A 19,740-nucleotide genomic window follows, 5' to 3' on the forward strand; every position below is an offset into this window, starting at 1 on the left:
ATTTTTTGTATAAAGTGTTTATAACCGAATCTCTAGAAACAAATATTTGTAAAGAACTTGTCAGCGAAAATAAAATATTCTAAGATGCCATCGTATGTTGAATTAATCAATTAATATTTAAAATATTTTGTTCTCATCTATCGACAGATGTTTTTTAATTATTGGAAAGTTATTTACAAATTCAATGTTTTACAACTTTAATTTTAGTCTTCTACATCTCATGAGATAAAAACCTACAAATTTAGGAATTATATCATGATATTGTATTAAAGTGTAAATACCTCTTAATTTGCCATTAATAATGCCAAGAAAAACTAAACATGGTAACATAAAATTATTTAACTATTATTTATGACAATTCATTCTTGCTTTTAATAAAGAATATATGAAATACATGAAAGCTAAGTTGTGGGGAACTGCTGATTTCTGATATTAATTAATGGAGGGGTTATGCACTTATGCCTTCAATTATTTCTTACTTACATCACGCTGATGATTATATTTTTTGGTGATTGAGGCTTGAGATCAAATTAATATTACGGATTAAAAAAATAGTATATATAATATATAATAGTACGTAGAATTAATTTGGGTTGGTCAAGTAGTTAGCTCACTAATTCGAATCTCATCTTTTATAATTAGGTATTTTCTAGCACAAAAAATATTAGACTTAACTGATTAGTTTTTTTGCAAATTGAAGATATTCACAGTTAAAAATCTAATTAGATCTTTGATCGCATATATTTTTAAAAAATATTCTGTTAATTTTAATATTTTTGACATAAAAATAACATAATTACAAAATTAAAAGCAATAGAAATATTTGATAACAAAAAAAAATTAGCCAAAAATAACTTGAATTTGTCTTATTTAGCATTTTGACTATTTTTTCTCTTCAATATTATCGTAAAAACAGTATAGGTACTCAATTGAAAAAAATATAAAAATTTAATTAAAAATTAATAAAATTATAAAAAATAATAAAATAATTAAACTTATTTTTAATTAATATTTAAGGGATGATTGATCAAATAAAATTAAATAAATAAACAGCTTAAAGGCAAAATTTGTCGGTATCTGAAGGACTATGTCTCTTTTATTCTTTTTTCATTGGCAAATTTATTTGTAGAAGTACACTCTCCAACTATATGCAATTTTTTCATTTCTTAAATAATGTTTGTTTCTTCCTTTGACTTTCATTTTGATTGCTATAAACAATTTGAATTTTTCGCAGAGACTACATATTCACAAAAACAGGAAAATCCATTGTTATTAGGAAAAGGAGAGAGAGAAAGAATGGTACAAGTTTTGTATTATGTTATCTAATTTAATCCATCATGTTAGATTATCGGTTAAGTAATTGGTAGAAAAAATAATTTTTTTTGTTGATATGATAATACTTCAATAAATGATTGCATACAAATTAAAAATTTAATTTACATTCACATTGTCAATTGTAATTAAATTAAATAAAACTATATTTAGTTATATTTTGAAATTTCCAAAACCGGTAGACATGTTTAGAAAGTGGTTTTTTTAGATAAAATATCCTTTTATTTTTAATTAGTTAAACAAGGTTAAAGCTTTTTTTTTTCTTTTGGAACATTACTTTCTCAAAACAATAACGGTAATGAATAAAAATGCTAAAAAAAACATAGTTAATTTGAGAAGTATAAGAAGTATGTTGGAATATTTTAAACTCCAAAAAAGTCACCCAAAAAAAATTTTTAAACTCCCAAAAAAGTTATGTATATACACGCAAAAACTTATCTTTAATAATTCTTGAATTATTATCTTAAAGTTCTGTTTGGTTGTTCGGTTGGTTTTTGAACAGGTTGGAAATGCGGGATGTATGGATAGAAGATCTGGATGCGGGTTATTGGTATGTGACTGGATCTCTTGAGCAAATGTTGGAGAGAGAGAAAAAGAGCTTTACGGTCTCTTTGGCTGATAGAACGATGAGAGGGGGAGTCATCTGCAAAAAGGACTCCGACGCTCAAGTCAGAATACGTACAAAATGACAGAAAAAGTGAGGCCTGTGTGACGTACCTCAAAAGAGGGGTAGGGCCCTCCCCATATATCCAGTACTAGGGCAGGTTCCACAGGAACAGACCCACCTTCCAGTAAGTTTCCTTCCTTCAGCTGGCTAGTTTCATGCAGTTAGGAAAGTGGCACGCGGGTCGTCTCCTAGCTCGGATAAGGCGTGTTGTCGAGTCGGTGGGTTGTCCGAACCCGAATTTCTGCACAGTTGAGTTAGGCCGAAACAAATTCCAAAATATAATTCGAATAGTGTATCGCCTACTTCGAGAATTTTGTAATAAGAAATTATTAAAAAATTAAAATAAAAGATTTAATTTAAGGTTGCATTTAAGCTTATATATTTGTAGAGTTAAATTATTTACAATTTCATGCTAATATTTCTAAGAAATTGTTCATAAGAAATTCCTGTCAATATATATATAATGAATTTAAATATTATAGTTTGACCGAGTGATTAAGACTTAAGAACTGCATAATTAATTATACATATATGTAAGAAAAATTAAAAATAAAAAGGAGGCTGCCCCAAATAAACAATAATTGGTGGCAGTGGTGTTAGTTAGTTAATATCGATGACTATCATAAAATAAATGCAAACAGCTTAAAGGCCAAATTTGTCTCATCTGCACGTCATTGTAACATTTATTTATTTATTTATTTTAAAAACAAATAATTGGTTTGCGTCTATTTTCAAGTAACAATGCTTGTATGATTATTTTCTTCTTATTATGAATAGGTCACATCATTCCCCTTTATGTTATTAGTTATTACATTAATATTACTAATTTTTCTTCGTTTCTTTTTGGGAATATATATGCTTTTTTTTTCTCCTTTGTTTTTATTCAGGCAACATTTATTCCAAGAAAGTCAAAGCAAATGAAATGAACCCAAATGTAAAGAAATTTGTTCAATTTTCATGAATATATATCATTTCTTTCCGAAGTGTTAAATGGGTCTAAATAATTTAGTCCATTTTTTGCGCAAGGAAAATACAAGATTATTATATGCATATGTTTTATCGATTTTTAGCAAATCGATGGTAGTTTAATTTTAATGGTCTGAGAACGAAACCTATTTCTCTTTTGTAGGTATCAGTTCTATAAGTGTATCAAAAGTTCTTTAATTAGATAAGTATTAGAACAAGAAATAAATTTAAAAAGTGCCAAAAAGATAAAAGAAGTATAAAACTGAAATTGAAATGGTTTGCATTAAATTTAAACAAAACAGTAAAATGTCTTCGATTGAATCAAAGGACTTTTGACGTATAAATTAAAGATGCTGAAATATAAATTGGGTAAAGGAATTAAACATTGCTTGAAAGATAAATTGGACAAGAAAAATAAAGTTTTACAGAAAGTATAAATGGAAATTTAAAGACAATGAAAGAAACTCTACAGAAATCGAACTCGAATACAGACTCAGAAATTCGCTGGAAATGTGAGTGTGCTTGAGTGTATTTTTAAAGAAAAGTTTCAACATTTATTTCCTCAAACTTACTAATATTTATAATCTACTTCTATAACCGACCATTTAATTGCATGGTGCTGCCTTTTATGCGCACTCCCAGGTAACTGTTTCTGCTCTTTTGCTGATAAACGTTACCCATAAATTTTTCACTTAGAAATAGCCTTCAACTTCTCTGCTCAATGTAACTGTTCGATTTTTCAAGATGTATAGATCAAATTCGTGTCAAATAACTTCTAGTAAATACCTACACGTGCATCATTTTAATCTTTGTTCCCATCCTAACATCTCTTCAATATTTTGAATTAACTTATCCCAGTCGAAAGTATTTTTTGACTAACAGTATAAATTAAAGATTGCAATTGAAATGTGATGAGTTTGGAAAACTCTTGTTTAATTTTGATGATGAACAAACATTATTAAATATTTAATTACAAAATTATTAATTTGATCTTAACTCATATTTGCTTAATTAATAATTTTGTTGTGCAGATTTTGTGTTGGGCCGAAAATAAAATTCTGGATTAAGCCCAACTAGCCTTACTACATGCTTCTCATGCTATAAAGCTGAATTATTATTTGGGCCGAATAAAAACAAAAGAAATGTTGCAAAGCCCAAGTGAGAATTTTGTTCAGCTTTGATTTTAAAAATTATAATCAACAAAGTGAAGCTGAATTATGATTGGGCCAAAATAAAACCTATTGCTATCAAGCCCAATGTTGATGAATGTTTCTATGCCTTATTCGAATCCATGAAGCAAATGAAATGCCTAAATGCTTCCAACGGATTCCACTTCATTATTTTGAAGGATTTCAAATTTAATTAATGCATTGGAAACATAAGAAAGAGAGAGAAGATTGATTTGATGGCTATTATGACACTACACGCTACTCAACAAAGGGAAGTGGGAAACTTGAATTCACTTTTACTCTCTCTCTCTTTGTTCATTGATTATTGTTCAAATCCATTGAATATTTTCTCTCTTCTCTCTCATCCCTTTCCTCTTCTTTCTTCGGTCATTAACCAGGAAGCCATGGAAGCTACTTGGAGCTACCAAAAGGAAAGAAAAGCAAGGCTAAAGACCATCGAGTTGATGGCACGAAAAAGAAAAAAAAAAGTATGCTGTGGCTGAGATTATCACCTAATCTGGTAAGATTTGGTGAGGTAATCTCGGATCCTTCATACTCAAAAAGAAGGATGAAGATTCGGCCAGTAGGGAAGATCCTTGGAGGCATGGCTTGTCTTTGATTCTGCTCAACCACCACAGGGAGTAGCTAGAGTGGCGAAGTGATAGTTGAAGGCAGAAATTAAAGCAGATGAAGTCATTATCATCATGAAGCATCAAGGGCCAGAAATCCATCTTGGAGAGGAAGCCAAGGATGGAGCGCTCGGATTGATGAAGAGTGATGACCAAGGAAGGACTAGAGGTATTTGCATGTTGGTTTCTGCATTAGTTACCTCTTCTCTCTGAGTGGCCGAACCGGTTTTTGTTGTGAAGGAAAAGAAGCTGAGCTCGGGTTTGTGTTTCAACTGTGAAGGCTTCACTTCTCTATAAAAGAGGTGAACAGTCATGGTTTGATTCAAGGAGTAAGATTTGAGAGTGCAAGGCACAGAGTTCTCAGAGCTACCTAAGCTAGCAGTTCTCTTCTCCTTCAATGTTTTCTATTTAGTATTTTTCTGTTTAATTTTGTCATGTCTTGAGTCTCATGGAAAAAGGCAAACAGTGAGGTTTGTATGAAAAAGCCATAGAGCAAAAAAAGGCAGAGAGTGCAAAATTAAAAGAAAAAGCCATAGATGTCTTAGAGTTCCTTTGTACATCTGTGTTGTGTTTCATGATTCTGTGGGAATCCCCTTGTAAGTTGGGTTAGCACTTTACAAGTTGCAATCTGGATGATTATAGTAAAATTCCATCATTGTTGTGATGGAGACTGGATGTAGGCTGCACTGCACTTAGCAGCTGAACCAGGATATATCTGGGTGTTATCTTCTCTCTCCTCCTACTTCAATTATGTTTTTTACTATTCAAGATGAAAAATAAAAAATGTCTCGTGTCAAATGACGAGACAAAATAAAAATGTCTCGTAATTAGAGACGAGCTAAAAACAGAATAGCTTTCTCTAAGTCCAGCAAGTGTCAGCTAGCAAAAAGGGGCTAAGATTCAACCCCCCTTCTCTTAGCCACTGAAACCATCAATTGGTATCAGAGCTTGGTCTCAAAGAGATCAAGCTTTGCAGCTTGGAGTAAAGATCCTCATGGCAGAAAACAGTGGCGCAAGTGTGTTGTCATACAATCTGGCTGAAGGTCAATCAAGCAACAGACCTCCTCTTTTCAATGGGAAAAATTATACCTATTGGAAGGAGAGGATGAAGATATTTGTACAAGCCGTGGATTACAGACTTTGGAAGATCATCTTGGAGGGTCCTAAATTTCCAACTACCACAAATGCTCAAGGAGTAATCTCTCTTAAACCAGAAGCAAGCTGGACCGAGGAAGATAGGAAGACGGTGGAGTTAAATGCCAAGGCAACCAATCTGCTCAACTGTGCCATCAGCTTTGAGGAGTACCGACGAGTATCACGATGCACAACGGCAAAGGAAATCTGGGACAAGTTGCAAATCACTCATGAAGGAACTACCCTTGTAAAGAAAACTCGGACAGACATGTTAAACAGGGAATATGAGATGTTTGCAATGAAGGAAGGAGAGTTCATTGATGAACTGTTTGAACGGTTCAATATCATCACTGTTGGCTTAGATGCTCTTGGAATCACACATTCAGAATCTGTGCTAGTGAGAAGAGTGTTGAGATGTCTCACAAAAGAGTGGGAAACAAAAGCTTTAATTATTTCTGAGAGCAGCAACTTAGATTCCATGACACTTGATGATTTGAGAGGAAATTTACTTGCTTTTGAAAACTCCTATTTGAAAAAAGATTCTAAAAAGAAAGGAATTGCTTTTTCTTCTGTGACTAACCCCCTGGATGATGAATCCAGTGATAACTCTTCTGAAAATGAGTTTGTGTTGTTTGCAAAAAAATTCAGGAAAATGATGAAACTCAAAGGCAAAGGCAGCAGCTCAAGAAGGATGAAGAAAGATCTTAGCAAAGTAATATGTTACAATTGCAAGGAAGTGGGGCATTTTAAATCTGATTGTCCCAAGTTAAAAAGGGAGGAAAAGCCGAAAAAGGGAAAGAAGAAGGGACTGATGGCTTCATGGGAAGATTTAGAAAATGACTCAGATGATGATGATGAAGAATCTGAGACTAAGTCACAGCCTTGTCTCATGGCAAATAAGGAAAATCAGGTATTTTTTCAAAACCCTAACACTGAAGACCTTCATCTTATGATAGATCACCTTTCTGAAAAAATAAGATGTTTTCTAACTGAGAATCAAAATCTTGAACAACAAAATATCATTCTTAAAGCAGAAAATGATTTTCTCAAAGAAAAACTAAGAGAGGTCGAAACTGCTTGTGATCTTGTGGAAGAGAATAAGCAGTTAAGAGCCCAAGTTAGAAGCTGTGAAAGTGACCATTCTGTCCTTGCATATGTAAATTGTTTTAAGCAAAATGAAGAGTTGCTTAAAGAGGTTAAAAGACTTAAGAAAGACTTAGCCAAGTTCACCCAAAGTTCTGAAAATTTGAATCAAATCTTGGCTAGTCAAAAACCTATTTATGATAAAGCTGGGTTGGGTTTTTATAAATCTGAAAAATCACATTTTGAAAACATTACTTCATCTTCAAATGATACAAAGTATCAAGACCCAACTCGCTTTAACAAAACAGCAACTCCAAGATTTTGTAGGCTATGCAATCGAAGTGGACACTTTCCTATCCAATGTTTCTTTGGTGAAAGAATGATTGGTGATAAAGTTTGTAAAGTTGTTTTTGACTACAATGATTTGGGACATAAGAGATGGTTTAACGTGAAAGGATCCAAGAAAATTTGGATACCTAAGGTCACTTGAGCTTATTGTGTAGGTATGCCTAGCATCCAAGAAGAAAGAAAATATGTGGTACATGGATAGCGGATGCTCTAGGCATATGACCGGGAAGACAACCTTCTTCATAAAGCTTGATGAATATGATGGAGGATTTGTCACGTTCGGTGATGATGCAAAAGGAAAAATAGTGGCTGTTGGGAAAGTGGGTAAAAATCTCTCATCTTGTATAAATGATGTCCTTCTTGTACATGGCTTGAAACATAACTTACTTAGTGTTAGTCAATTGTGTGATTTGGGTTTTGAAGTTATTTTTAAGAAGCTTGTTTGCTTAGTGGTTTGTGAGAAAACTGGGGATGTTCTATTTGAAGCTAAAAGATGCAATAATGTGTATGGATTAACTCTTGAGGATTTAAAGGAACAAAATGTAACATGCTTTACCTCTCTTAAATCTGAAAAATGGCTTTGGCATAGAAAGTTGGATCATGCTAGCATGTACCAAATTTCTAAGCTAGTCAAAAGGAATTTGGTTAGAGGAATTCCAAACATCAAGTTTGATAAGGATCTTACTTGTGATGCTTGCCAATTGGGCAAACAAGTAAAATCCTCTTTTAAATCAAAAGATGGAATCTCAACCAAAAGGCCATTAAAAATGTTACATATTGATCTTTTTGGTCCTACTAGAACTCAAAGTTTAGGAGGTAAACACTATGGTCTTGTGGTGGTAGATGATTACTCTAGATTTGGTTGGGTACTTTTCCTTACTCATAAGAATGATGCATTTTATGCCTTCTCCACCCTTTGTAAGAAAATTCAAAATGAAAAGGATTTGAAAATTGCCCATTTGAGAAGTGATCACGGAAGAGAATTTGAAAATCAAGATTTTGAAAAATTCTGTGATGACTTAGGGATTTCTCATAATTTTTCATGCCCTAGAACCCCCCAACAAAATGGGGTGGTTGAAAGAAGGAATCGAAGCCTTCAAGAAATGACTAGGGCCATGCTATGTGAGAATGAAATTCCCAAATTTTTATGGGCTGAAGCTGTGAGCACAGCATGTTATATTTTGAATAGAACAATCATTAGAAAAGGGTTAAAGAAAACTCCTTATGAGCTGTGGAAAGGAACCCCTCCAAATCTTAAGTACTTTCATGTTTTTGGATGTAAATGCTTTGTACTTAACAATAAGGAAAACCTTGGAAAATTTGATCCAAAATCCTATGAAGGAATGTTTGTTGGATATTCCACCACAAGCAAGGCCTATAGAGTTTATCTCAAAGAGCATAGAACCATAGAGGAATCCATACATGTTACCTTTTGTGATTCTAACTTAATTCCCAGTATTGTAAAGGATAATGATTCAGATTGTGAAGAGGATGGAACAAGTAAAGAAAATTCCAAAACTGTGGAAAATGAAGAATCTGTCAGCCCTGTTTTATCTCGTCAGATTGAAGGAGAAACTTCCATTTTGTCTCCTGAGCAGACACGAGAAACTGAAACAGTGAGACCATCAGAAGTTCATCAAAGCTCAACACCTGTCCGAAAGCCTAGAGAATGGAAATCCATGAGGGGTTATCCTCATGATTTCATCATTGGTGATCCCTCTCAAGGTGTAACCACAAGATCCTCCACCAAAAGGCAAACCGAACCTAGCAACTTTGCTCTATTGTCACAATTGGAGCCCAACAATGTTAAACAAGCTCTTGAAGACCCATCATGGGTCAAGGCCATGCAAGAGGAGCTTCCTCAATTTGACAAGAATAAGGTTTGGACTTTAGTACCTCATCCAGATGGTAAGAAGGTAATGGGTACTAAGTGGATATTCAAAAATAAACTTGGTGAGGATGGACAAGTTGTTCGTAACAAGGCTAGACTAGTGGCCCAAGGTTACGATCAAGAAGAAGGAATAGATTTTGATGAGTCTTTTGCTCTGGTAGCTAGAATGGAAGCAATTAGGTTGCTTCTTGCCTATGCTGCCCATAAAGGTTTCAAAATGTTTCAAATGGATGTTAAATGTGCTTTCCTTAATGACTTTATTGATAGAGAAGTGTATGTGGCTCAACCCCCCGGTTTTGAACATAAAGATTTTCCTAATCATGTGTTTAAACTTTCAAAGGCTCTTTATGGCCTTAGACAAGCTCCAAGAGCTTGGTATGAAAGGCTTAGTGCCTTCTTGTTAGAAAATCATTTTCAAAGGGGAACCACCGACACTACTTTGTTCATTAAAGTTTCTAATGATGACATCCTTCTTGTTCAAGTTTATGTGGATGATATTGTATTTGGATCAGCCAATGAAACCTTGTGTGAAGAGTTTGGAAAACTCATGACTAGTGAGTTTGAAATGAGTTTAATGGGAGAGCTAACTTTCTTTCTTGGCCTCCAAATTAAACAAACTCCTAGTGGTACCTTTATTCACCAAGGCAAGTATGCAAAAGAATTGATAAAGAAATTTGGCTTAGAGAATTCCAAACCAATGGGAACACCAATGCATCCCAACACTAAACTTGAAAAGGATGATGATGGCCTAGATGTGGATGAGACACGGTATAGAGGAATGATTGGTTCACTAATGTATCTTACATCCTCTAGATCGGATATTGTTCAAAGTGTGGGTGTATGTTCAAGATTTCAATCTCACCCAAAAGAATCCCATTTAACGGCTGTTAAACGCATCATTAGGTACATTAAGGAAACTTGTAATTATGGATTATGGTATCCCAAATCTGATGACTTTTGTGCAGTAGGTTTTTGTGATGCAGATTATGCGGGAGATCGAGTGGATAGAAGAAGCACCTCCGGCATGTGTTGCTTCCTTGGAAGTTCACTCAACATGTGGTCAAGCAAGAAACAAGCCACAGTGGCTCTATCCACAGCTGAAGCTGAATATATATCCGCATCTGCTTGTTGTTCACAATTAATTTGGTTAAAAATTCAATTGGAAGATTACAAATTAAAAATCAATAGCATACCCTTACTTTGTGATAACATGAGTGCAATAAATATTTCCAAAAATCCTGTTCTGCACTCTAGAACAAAGCACATTGAAATTAAATATCATTTCATTAGAGAACATGTGCAAAAGGGAACTATTGATATTCAATTTGTAAAATCTGAAGAACAAATTGTTGATATTTTTACAAAACCCCTCTGTGAAGATAGATTCTGTTTGTTAAGGAAAAGCTTGGAAATGATTGATTTAAATCATGTTGAAAATCTGTGAATTTCTGAATCTGTTCAATTTTATCTCGCAGGTCTAGACGAGATAAAAATAAATGCATGATAGGAGAGCTATGCTTAAGGGGGAGACTGCGCAGAAACAAATTCCAATGGGTCCCACTAAATCCCTTTGATCTATCTCTGACTGTTTTGTTAATCATACAATTTTTGAAAACCAAATCTCAAAGTTGTCCTATCATATCTAGTTGAAAAAAGGGATAATGTCAAATCAAATCCTTTCTTTTTAACTAAATACCTTGATTCAAGGAACCCTCCTTTCAAATTTTTGGGAAACCGCTCTGGTTAATAACTGCGCATAATGACCATTAACCACTCCCATCATCTCTCTCCAATTAACATTTAATGCTTCCTTAACCTCCCTCCACTCTCCACTTTCGGCCAACCTTTCTTCTTCCACCCCCATTATCTCTCCCCATAATGAAAAAGAAAACTGCATCAAGAAAGAGTGGAAGAATCAATCTCTCTCAAAAAACCGTTCACTCCACTAACACACACTCATATTCACATTCACTCTACATCTTCTTCCTCTCCCTCTCAATCTGTCAAACAAACACCCACCATGAGAAAAAATATTGCTCACAAGAGTTCTGGCCGTGGCAAAAACAAGGAGCCCAGTGTTGAAGAAGAATCGTCTCAAACCTCACCCGTTCCTTCTCCACCGCCGCGATCACCAAAGAAGGCAACACCACACACATCAGGAAAAAGTTCTCAGAAGCCCAAAGGTTTCGTGTTGCATGAAACCAGGGAACCAGCAAATCTTGAGTCACTGGAATTCAAGAACAAGTTTCACAAGCCACATTCTCACTATGATCCATCCAGATTCCTGACATGTGCATTTTATGAATTCCATTATGAAATTCTGGAAAAGAGGCATATCTGTCCCTCCTACTTGGTGAATCTTGATCAACTGTCAGCCAAAGGAATTATTTTGCAACCCCTGTTTGATAACATCAAATGGTCTCCACTGCTACACACTCACAAAATGGTATATCCAAAATTGGTTAGGCAATTTTATGCGAATCTCAGACTGATTGATGGTACTCTTCACTCTTATGTGAAACGTGTGCATATGGCTCTGAACACTGAAACCATCAGTGTTGCCCTTGGTTACATGGACGAGGGACCGAGGGTATACATGAGTGACAAATGGGATGATCCTGTTGGGATTACTTACAAGCAAGTTCTCTCCCATATCTGTGCAAACATGTCTAGATTAGATGGCACTGTTCCTACTCACAAAGCTCTTGGACCAACCAACTCATTGCTGCATCACATCACTACCCATATTTTAACTCCACAAAGTGGTTCTCACAATAGGGTAACTGTATCTGATTCCTTAATAATTTTTGCCCTTGTTACTTCTCCTATTTCATTTGTTTATCTCATGATCAGACATATGTGGGACTGTGTAAGAAGTACCAAAAAGGCTAATTTACCTTATGGAATGTTTCTCACGTGTATTTTTGAGTACTATAAGGTAGATTTAACAAATGAGACTGTGGAGAACAAAATTTCTATGATCAAAGGCGGTGGTGCTGTAAAAGGAACAAAGAGTAAGAAATCAATGCCAATGGACAGTGACCTTGAAAGCCAGTTTGAATCCTCTAAAGCAACCGAGTCAACAAGGGAAATCCTCACCGAATTCTCTAATATGTCTACTCTCATGATTCAATTCCATAGGGCTGCTCAAAAGCTAGCCTATGAACATGAACGTGCCTGGGGGAGATGTAAAGAGCGAGTGGGTATGATGCTGGAAAACTTGGAAAAGGATCTGGGCGCTGGCAGTGAAGAAGATGTTGCAGACTCCGATTACAATTTGTCTGATGATTAATGACTCTTTTCTTACTTGATATTGGTTCTATTAGGCTCAATCTGTTTTTTTTTGTATGAGCATAACTTAAAACTCCCTGCTCTGTGATACTTTGATACACTCCTGTTATTTTTTGTTGTTACTTTGTTGTTATGGTTATTTTGTGGTGTTCCTCATATTTTGTGCAGGTGCCCCTTGATGACAAAAGGGGGAGAAAAGCTGAAAATTGAAATCTGAAAAACAGGGGATGAAATTTTCTGTTGAAAATTCATGATCACCCTTGTTAAAAGATATATTTTGATGCTTGATGATAGCATTGAAACTGCTCTTGCCTCATTATAATTGATGCTACTGTTTTATAATGCTTTGGCAATGAATGAGTGACTGGTTGTTAATTAACCTTGATGAATATGCATGATTGTATTGAATATTCTGTTTCATCCTGGTTAACATGCTTGATATTTTTGGCAGTTCCTTTAAATTGTATAAAGTATCAAAAATGCCTTATTTTGCTCTACAAATATTTTCCAAACTGCCTTATTTTGCTCTACAAATATTTTTCTTCATGTTGTTTTGCTCTGATATATTAAACAAGAAAATGTTTGGATATTTTTGAAGTTTGAAATTTATTGAGCAGTAAATCAGTTTATGATATCAAATGAGTTTTGATTATCAATTAAAACTGCTCATAGATCAAGCATTTAGCATCATAAAATTTGCTAAATAACATTGTTACTTGAAGCTTGATTAAATGTCACAGGTTTAGTGCTTCCCTTGGTAAAATGGCATACATCAAGGGGGAGCCATGTGATAATCTGAAAAGGAAAAAATTCAATCCTCAAAGGGAGTACTCGTACTCAATCTTTAAATTTCTTTCCATTTCAATTTTAATAATGTTTGTCATCAAGGGGGAGATTGATGAGTTTGGAAAACTCTTGTTTAATTTTGATGATGAACAAACATTATTAAATATTTAATTACAAAATTATTAATTTGATCTCAACTCATATTTGCTTAATTAATAATTTTGTTGTGCAGATTTTGTGTTGGGCCGAAAATGAAATTCTGGATTAAGCCCAACTAGCCTTACTACATGCTTCTCATGCTATAAAGCTGAATTATTATTTGGGCCGAACAAAAACAAAAGAAATGTTGCAAAGCCCAAGTGAGAATTTTGTTCAGCTTTGATTTTAAAAATTATAATCAACAAAGTGAAGCTGAATTATGATTGGGCCAAAATGAAACCTATTGCTACCAATCCCAATGTTGATGAATGTTTTCATGCCTTATTCGAATCCATGAAGCAAATGAAATGCCTAAATGCTTCCAATGGATTCCACTTCATTATTTTGAAGGATTTCAAATTTAATTAATGCATTGGAAACATAAGAAAGAGAGAGAAGATTGATTTGATGGCTATTATGACACTACACGCTACTCAACAAAGGGAAGTGGGAAACTTGAATTCACTTTTACTCTCTCTCTCTTTGTTCATTGATTATTATTCAAATCCATTGAATATTTTCTCTCTTCTCTCTCATCCCTTTCCTCTTCTTTCTTCAGTCATTAACCAGGAAGCCATGGAAGCTACTTGGAGCTACCAAAAGGAAAGAAAAGCAAGGCTAAAGACCATCGAGTTGATGGCACGAAAAAGAAAAAGAAAAGTATGCTGTGGCTGAGATTATCACCTAATCTGGTAAGATTTGGTGAGGTAATCTCGGATCCTTCATACTCAAAAAGAAGGATGAAGATTCGGCCAGTAGGGAAGATCCTTGGAGGCATGGCTTGTCTTTGATTCTGCTCAACCACCACAGGGAGTAGCTAGAGTGGCGAAGTGATAGTTGAAGGCAGAAATTAAAGCAGATGAAGTCATTATCATCATGAAGCATCAAGGGCCAGAAATCTATCTTGGAGAGGAAGCCAAGGATGGAGCGCTCGGATTGATAAAGAGTGATGACCAAGGAAGGACTAGAGGTATTTGCATGTTGGTTTCTGCATTAGTTACCTATTCTGAGTGGCCAAACCGGTTTTTGTTGTGAAGGAAAAGAAGCTGAGCTCGGGTTTGTGTTTCAACTGTGAAGGCTTCACTTCTCTATAAAAGAGGTGAACAGTCATGGTTTGATTCAAGGAGTAAGATTTGAGAGTGCAAGGCACAGAGTTCTCAGAGCTACCTAAGCTAGCAGTTCTCTTCTCCTTCAATGTTTTCTATTTAGTATTTTTCTGTTTAATTTTGTCATGTCTTGAGTCTCATGGAAAAAGGCAAACAGTGAGGTTTGTATGAAAAAGCCATAGAGCAGAAAAAGGCAGAGAGTGCAAAATTAAAAGAAAAAGCCATAGATGTCTTAGAGTTCCTTTGTACATCTGTGTTGTGTTTCATGATTCTGTGGGAATCTCCTTGTAAGTTGGGTTAGCACTTTACAAGTTGCAATCTGGATGATTATAGTAAAATTCCATCATTGTTGTGATGGAGACTGGATGTAGGCTGCACTGCACTTAGCAGCTGAACCAGGATATATCTGGGTGTTATCTTCTCTCTCCTCCTACTTCAATTATGTTTTTTACTGTTCAAGATGAAAAATAAAAAATGTCTCGTGTCAAATGACGAGACAAAATGAAAATGTCTCGTAATTAGGGACGAGCTAAAAACAGAATAGCTTTCTCTAAGTCCAGCAAGTGTAAGCTAGCAAAAAGGGGCTAAGATTCAACCCCCCTCCTCTTAGCCATTGAAACCATCAAAATGAGGTATATATTCATTTTAATCATTTATTTTCTTTTAATGTACTATGAAGAGCGACAACAATAATTCACAATGAAACTATTCTTAAGTTGGGCCAGAAATGTCACAATCTTATGACGAAAATCCCATAAATAGTTTGTACAATAAGGATACCATATGATAACATAAATTATTGATCAATCAAAGCTTGATGACGACATAACAAAAAGTTTTTGAAGAAAATAATATTTAATTAATTTTTTAATTAGGTTGGACTTGGCATGTTGTTCATGGTGGGTGGTGGGAGGCATTGAAGGAATCGTTTTTCTTGAACTTCATCATCAAAGACGAACACAAAATATTAGTTACCATTTTGTGTAATTTATGGTTAATTAGATGATAATGCAATACCTTGTTGATGGGCTTGAAAGAGACTTATTTTATTTCTATCTATTATTAATCAGATAATATTATAAATTTTACTAGTTTGGTTTAATTTAAGAGTTCAATTTTGATACACTAACAATTTAAAATATTTTATACAGTAATGTAATCACAATCGTTATCTTAAATAATTATAATAAATGTAAAAGATAATTATTTTTATTTTTGCTAATGTATGTTATATGATTGGATGTACCTATAAAACGATTTTCACTCAAAATTATATTCTTGATTTAAAGAGACTTATATTAGATTTTTCAGTAATTTCTTTTTACAAAAATACTTCATGTATATTTAATTTCAGACACTTATACTCAAATATGAAGAATATTCTCTATTCTTTTAATGTATATTAGTGTAAATATATACTCATTTTCTATATTTTAATAATAAATAGTCAATGTTGGCTGCTATTTAGGTATACATGTAACATTTATTAATTTTTTTTATTATTCCTAAATTTTAAATCTAAAACATTCTGTTAAAATGTTAAAATTCTAATCCTACATTGGTTATCAAATTTCTTTTAACTTGGGTGTTTTGTTACCACTTAGGCACTTACCACTATTCTAATAACATTAATTGAAATTTTTAAAATAATAAATTTTGAGTGAAGAAATTGTTAGGCCGCTCGACCACCGGGAGAAATGAGAGAACAAAAAATGAGAAAACACCACATCTAACTCAAAACCTGAATATGTTAAGTTAATGGGTCTCTCATCTTATAAATTTCTCCCTCTTCCTTGCTTTCTTTGATGTGAGACTAACTTCATGGACTTCTTATATTTGCAACATTAATAGAAATAATATAAAAAATTACCAACTCATTGAAAATCATTAGATGTTTCTGTCATAAAAAAGTAAAAAAAAAATTTATCGAGTACTTTTAGAATATTGATTTACAAAATCCTTATAAGGATATAGTTGGTAAAATTTTTCACAAATAAATTGAGTGAGTAAAATTATCTCCGGCGGCCAAACATACTCTCATGAAAGATTTGTTTGGTAATGTGAAAAGAATCCAAGGTTCAATTACATAAGCCAAAATGATAGAGAGTATTGCCAAGATTTTATTTATATCTTCAGTAAATATTTGTTTTTTACCTCATTCTTTTCTCTTAACCATATATATTAATATCGAACTATAAAGTCCATAAAAGTACCAACAAATTTAGTATAGATAATCACAATTACCGATCAATTGTAATTAAATGGTTCAAAATTGAAATATCAACTTTAGCTTGTAATGCATTCTAGTTTGTAGCACATAGATTTTGGCTATTCAGTTGTTTCATTTGGTGTTTTTATTGATAAATCATGATAATCCATTTTGTCTCTCATTCATGCCTTGTGGATAGTGGCAAGTAACTAAAAACTACGGGCAGGACATGAAACATAAAATTACAAAATCAATAAATCATGGATCATAGATTACACATGAAAAACTTAACATGAGATTGATCACATGGTATAACAAGTAACTTGATCTCTTAATCAAAGATTAGTTCGCTTAATCAAGTGTCAGGGGTTCGAATTTCGTCTTGTATATGCAATAACTCATTAACTAGTGGTAAACCCTTAAATGCAACTCCGATCCGCGACGGATTAGAAGATATTATGCGAAACTAAAAAAAAAATATCGGTTTTAGTTACTAATGTCTGGACTAAGTCTTAATTTCATTTTTAATATTTTAAACGTCTTATTTTTATTCTAAACTTCTTATTTTGTCTTACTTTAGTTTTTTTTTTTGTCAAAATTAAAATTTTTCTTCTAAAAATATTTTTTCTTCTATTATGATTTTCTTCTAATTAACGACAAAAGTATTAATTGTAGTGGTCATGACGATGGTTCTAGTGATTTGGGAGTGAACGTAGGAAAAAAAATAATAATAGAAACAAAATAGCATACTATTTTTGAAAGAAAAAATTTTAATTTTGACCGAATGATGAAAATAAAAACAAAAATAAAACATTTAAACGTTAAGAAGCAAAATAAAACTTAACTAAAATGTTACGGAGTAAATTAAATAATACTTTATTGCGCATAACTTCAATTAGGACTGGAAAAAAAAATCAACCACATATAATTAGTTTGTATCATATAGAAAGCTTGAATGAACTTAAGCTTAAGTTATGTATGTTGAGGCATGGAACATAATGTTCTCAAATATGATCACATTAACTAACACAAATGTATGTGCAATTTTTGCCCCATTGCCCAAGTCAGAAAAACTAGTTTCACCAATTACAAAGTCTTGAGACTCCGCCAAATGTTTGGATATGAAAACCAATATCTTAAGAAGAAAACAAATACATGAAAACTAATCTAATCACTCTGACTTGGTCAGCACCAAAATCATAAAATAAACTTAATTTAATTGATCACTCACTAATCACTATTCCAATCCCCACATATAAAAAGCTTTAGCCAGCTCATTTTGCAAATCATAGCAACCAAGCTTTTAGTACCTTCCAACATTCTATAATCTTACAACTTTCAATTCCCTCAAAAACTTTCAAGTTACAACCAAAAAAGAAAAAGTTTCATTACCTTAGAAAAAGTTTTAGTACTTTTTTTAATGGCAAGGAAGAGAAAGAGCATTGAAGTAGTGGAAGAGGGGAACATAATTGAGGGAAGTTTGGGTTGGGAGGAGATGGTGAAGCAAGCTGCAGTGCTTGGTGGAGCGAGGAGGGCGAGGAAGCGCTACGTTGGCGTCCGGCAGAGGCCGTCCGGAAGATGGGTGGCCGAGATTAAGGACACAATTCAGAAGATAAGAGTCTGGCTCGGAACCTTTGACACTGCAGAAGAAGCTGCCAGAGCCTACGACGAGGCGGCCTGCCTTCTTCGCGGCGCCAACACAAGAACAAATTTCTGGCCTTGTTCTCAATCTTCCACAAGCCCTGCTCTGTCTTCAAAGATCACAAATTTGCTCCTTCAGAGGCTTAAGGAAAGGAACAACACTTGTTCTGCTTCGAATTCTGTTCTTATCAATCAAGAAATTCAACAAGTGGAGGCATGTGGAGGGACTAATTCAGCAGAATTCTCAATTGATCAGTTCAATGACCTCCTCAATGAGGAAGATTACGGCGCAAGCAACGTCGAATTCGTCGACAACGCTGCACGGATTGATTACATCACAAGCAGCTTTGAGTCTTGCTTGGCCGACCACAACAACAGCACGGATTACAAGCCGGCGAGCGACGACGACAGCGAAGGAGAAAGTTCGGATTTCGGCCTCCAAAGCTATGCAGATTTCGCGTTTCTTGACAACATCTCTGCGCCGCCGAGCAGCTATTACTCGCCGTTCGAGATGGCGGAGGAGATGGATGAAGCTGTGGAAGCAGAGAACTATGGCATACCTGAGTGCTTGAAGAGAATGAAGTATGAGAGAAAGTTCTCAGCTTCACTCTATGCCTTCAATGGAATACCTGAATGCTTGAAGTTGAAACTTGAAAAGGGTAGAACCGGAATTTCCATGGCTGACCAATTGACAAGCCTTCAAATGGCTTGTAACAAAAACAAACAAGAGAAGAAGATTGATGATGACAAAGAAGAAGAAAATCTTGATCAACCAATGCCAATTGACATGAATTCCTCTTCTTCTTCGCCTTCGTCGTCGTCGTCGTCGTCGTCGTCATCAAGTGTTGTTGATGCAGAGCTCTTGTTTTGGAGCTCACTAGATCTTTCACCAATTTACACAAAATCTTTCCCCTATTTGAATTGTTAACTTGCTGGAAAAGGAAAATGGATCAATGAGTTTGTAATAGTCATAATTTAATTTTAAGTAACTTATACTTTGGTTTTCCAAATATCTATTTCACTAATGGCAATCTTGATGGAGTTACAGTGGGTGCTTTACTCAACTAAGATTTTAATTTTGCTCACTTTTATGTGTTGTAACATCAGATTTTGTATTAACATATAAATTATATTTTCAATTCATTAAAATAGTTAAGTCGATATTTTATTTTTATTTATTACACATTACATAATTTTGCATCATAAAATACTTGAACTATGTGTCATAAACAGTGTACTTTTATTTATTTATTTTTTAATTTTAATACTTAAATTGTGCAGAACCAAAAT

At 34.1% G+C, this 19,740-nt stretch overlaps 1 protein-coding gene across 1 annotated transcript; it reads left to right on the forward strand.

Annotated features, from left to right (window-relative positions):
- Positions 1–18,113: 18,113 nt before the first annotated feature.
- On the forward strand, positions 18,114–19,529 carry LOC130956063 (ethylene-responsive transcription factor ERN1-like). Its single transcript, XM_057883088.1, has one exon. The coding sequence runs from the start codon at positions 18,230–18,232 to the stop codon at positions 19,376–19,378; it is 1,149 nt and encodes a 382-aa protein (XP_057739071.1). The 5' UTR covers positions 18,114–18,229; the 3' UTR covers positions 19,379–19,529.
- The last annotated feature ends 211 nt before the right edge of the window (positions 19,530–19,740 follow it).

Source organism: Arachis stenosperma, chromosome 10 (genome assembly GCF_014773155.1).
Source record: "Arachis stenosperma cultivar V10309 chromosome 10, arast.V10309.gnm1.PFL2, whole genome shotgun sequence".
NCBI lineage: Eukaryota > Viridiplantae > Streptophyta > Magnoliopsida > Fabales > Fabaceae > Arachis > Arachis stenosperma.

What these genes read in the sequence shown, in the direction of transcription:
- LOC130956063 (XM_057883088.1), top strand. Translation starts at nt 18,230, where the DNA reads ATGGCAAGGAAGAGAAAGAGCATTGAAGTAGTGGAAGAGGGGAACATA.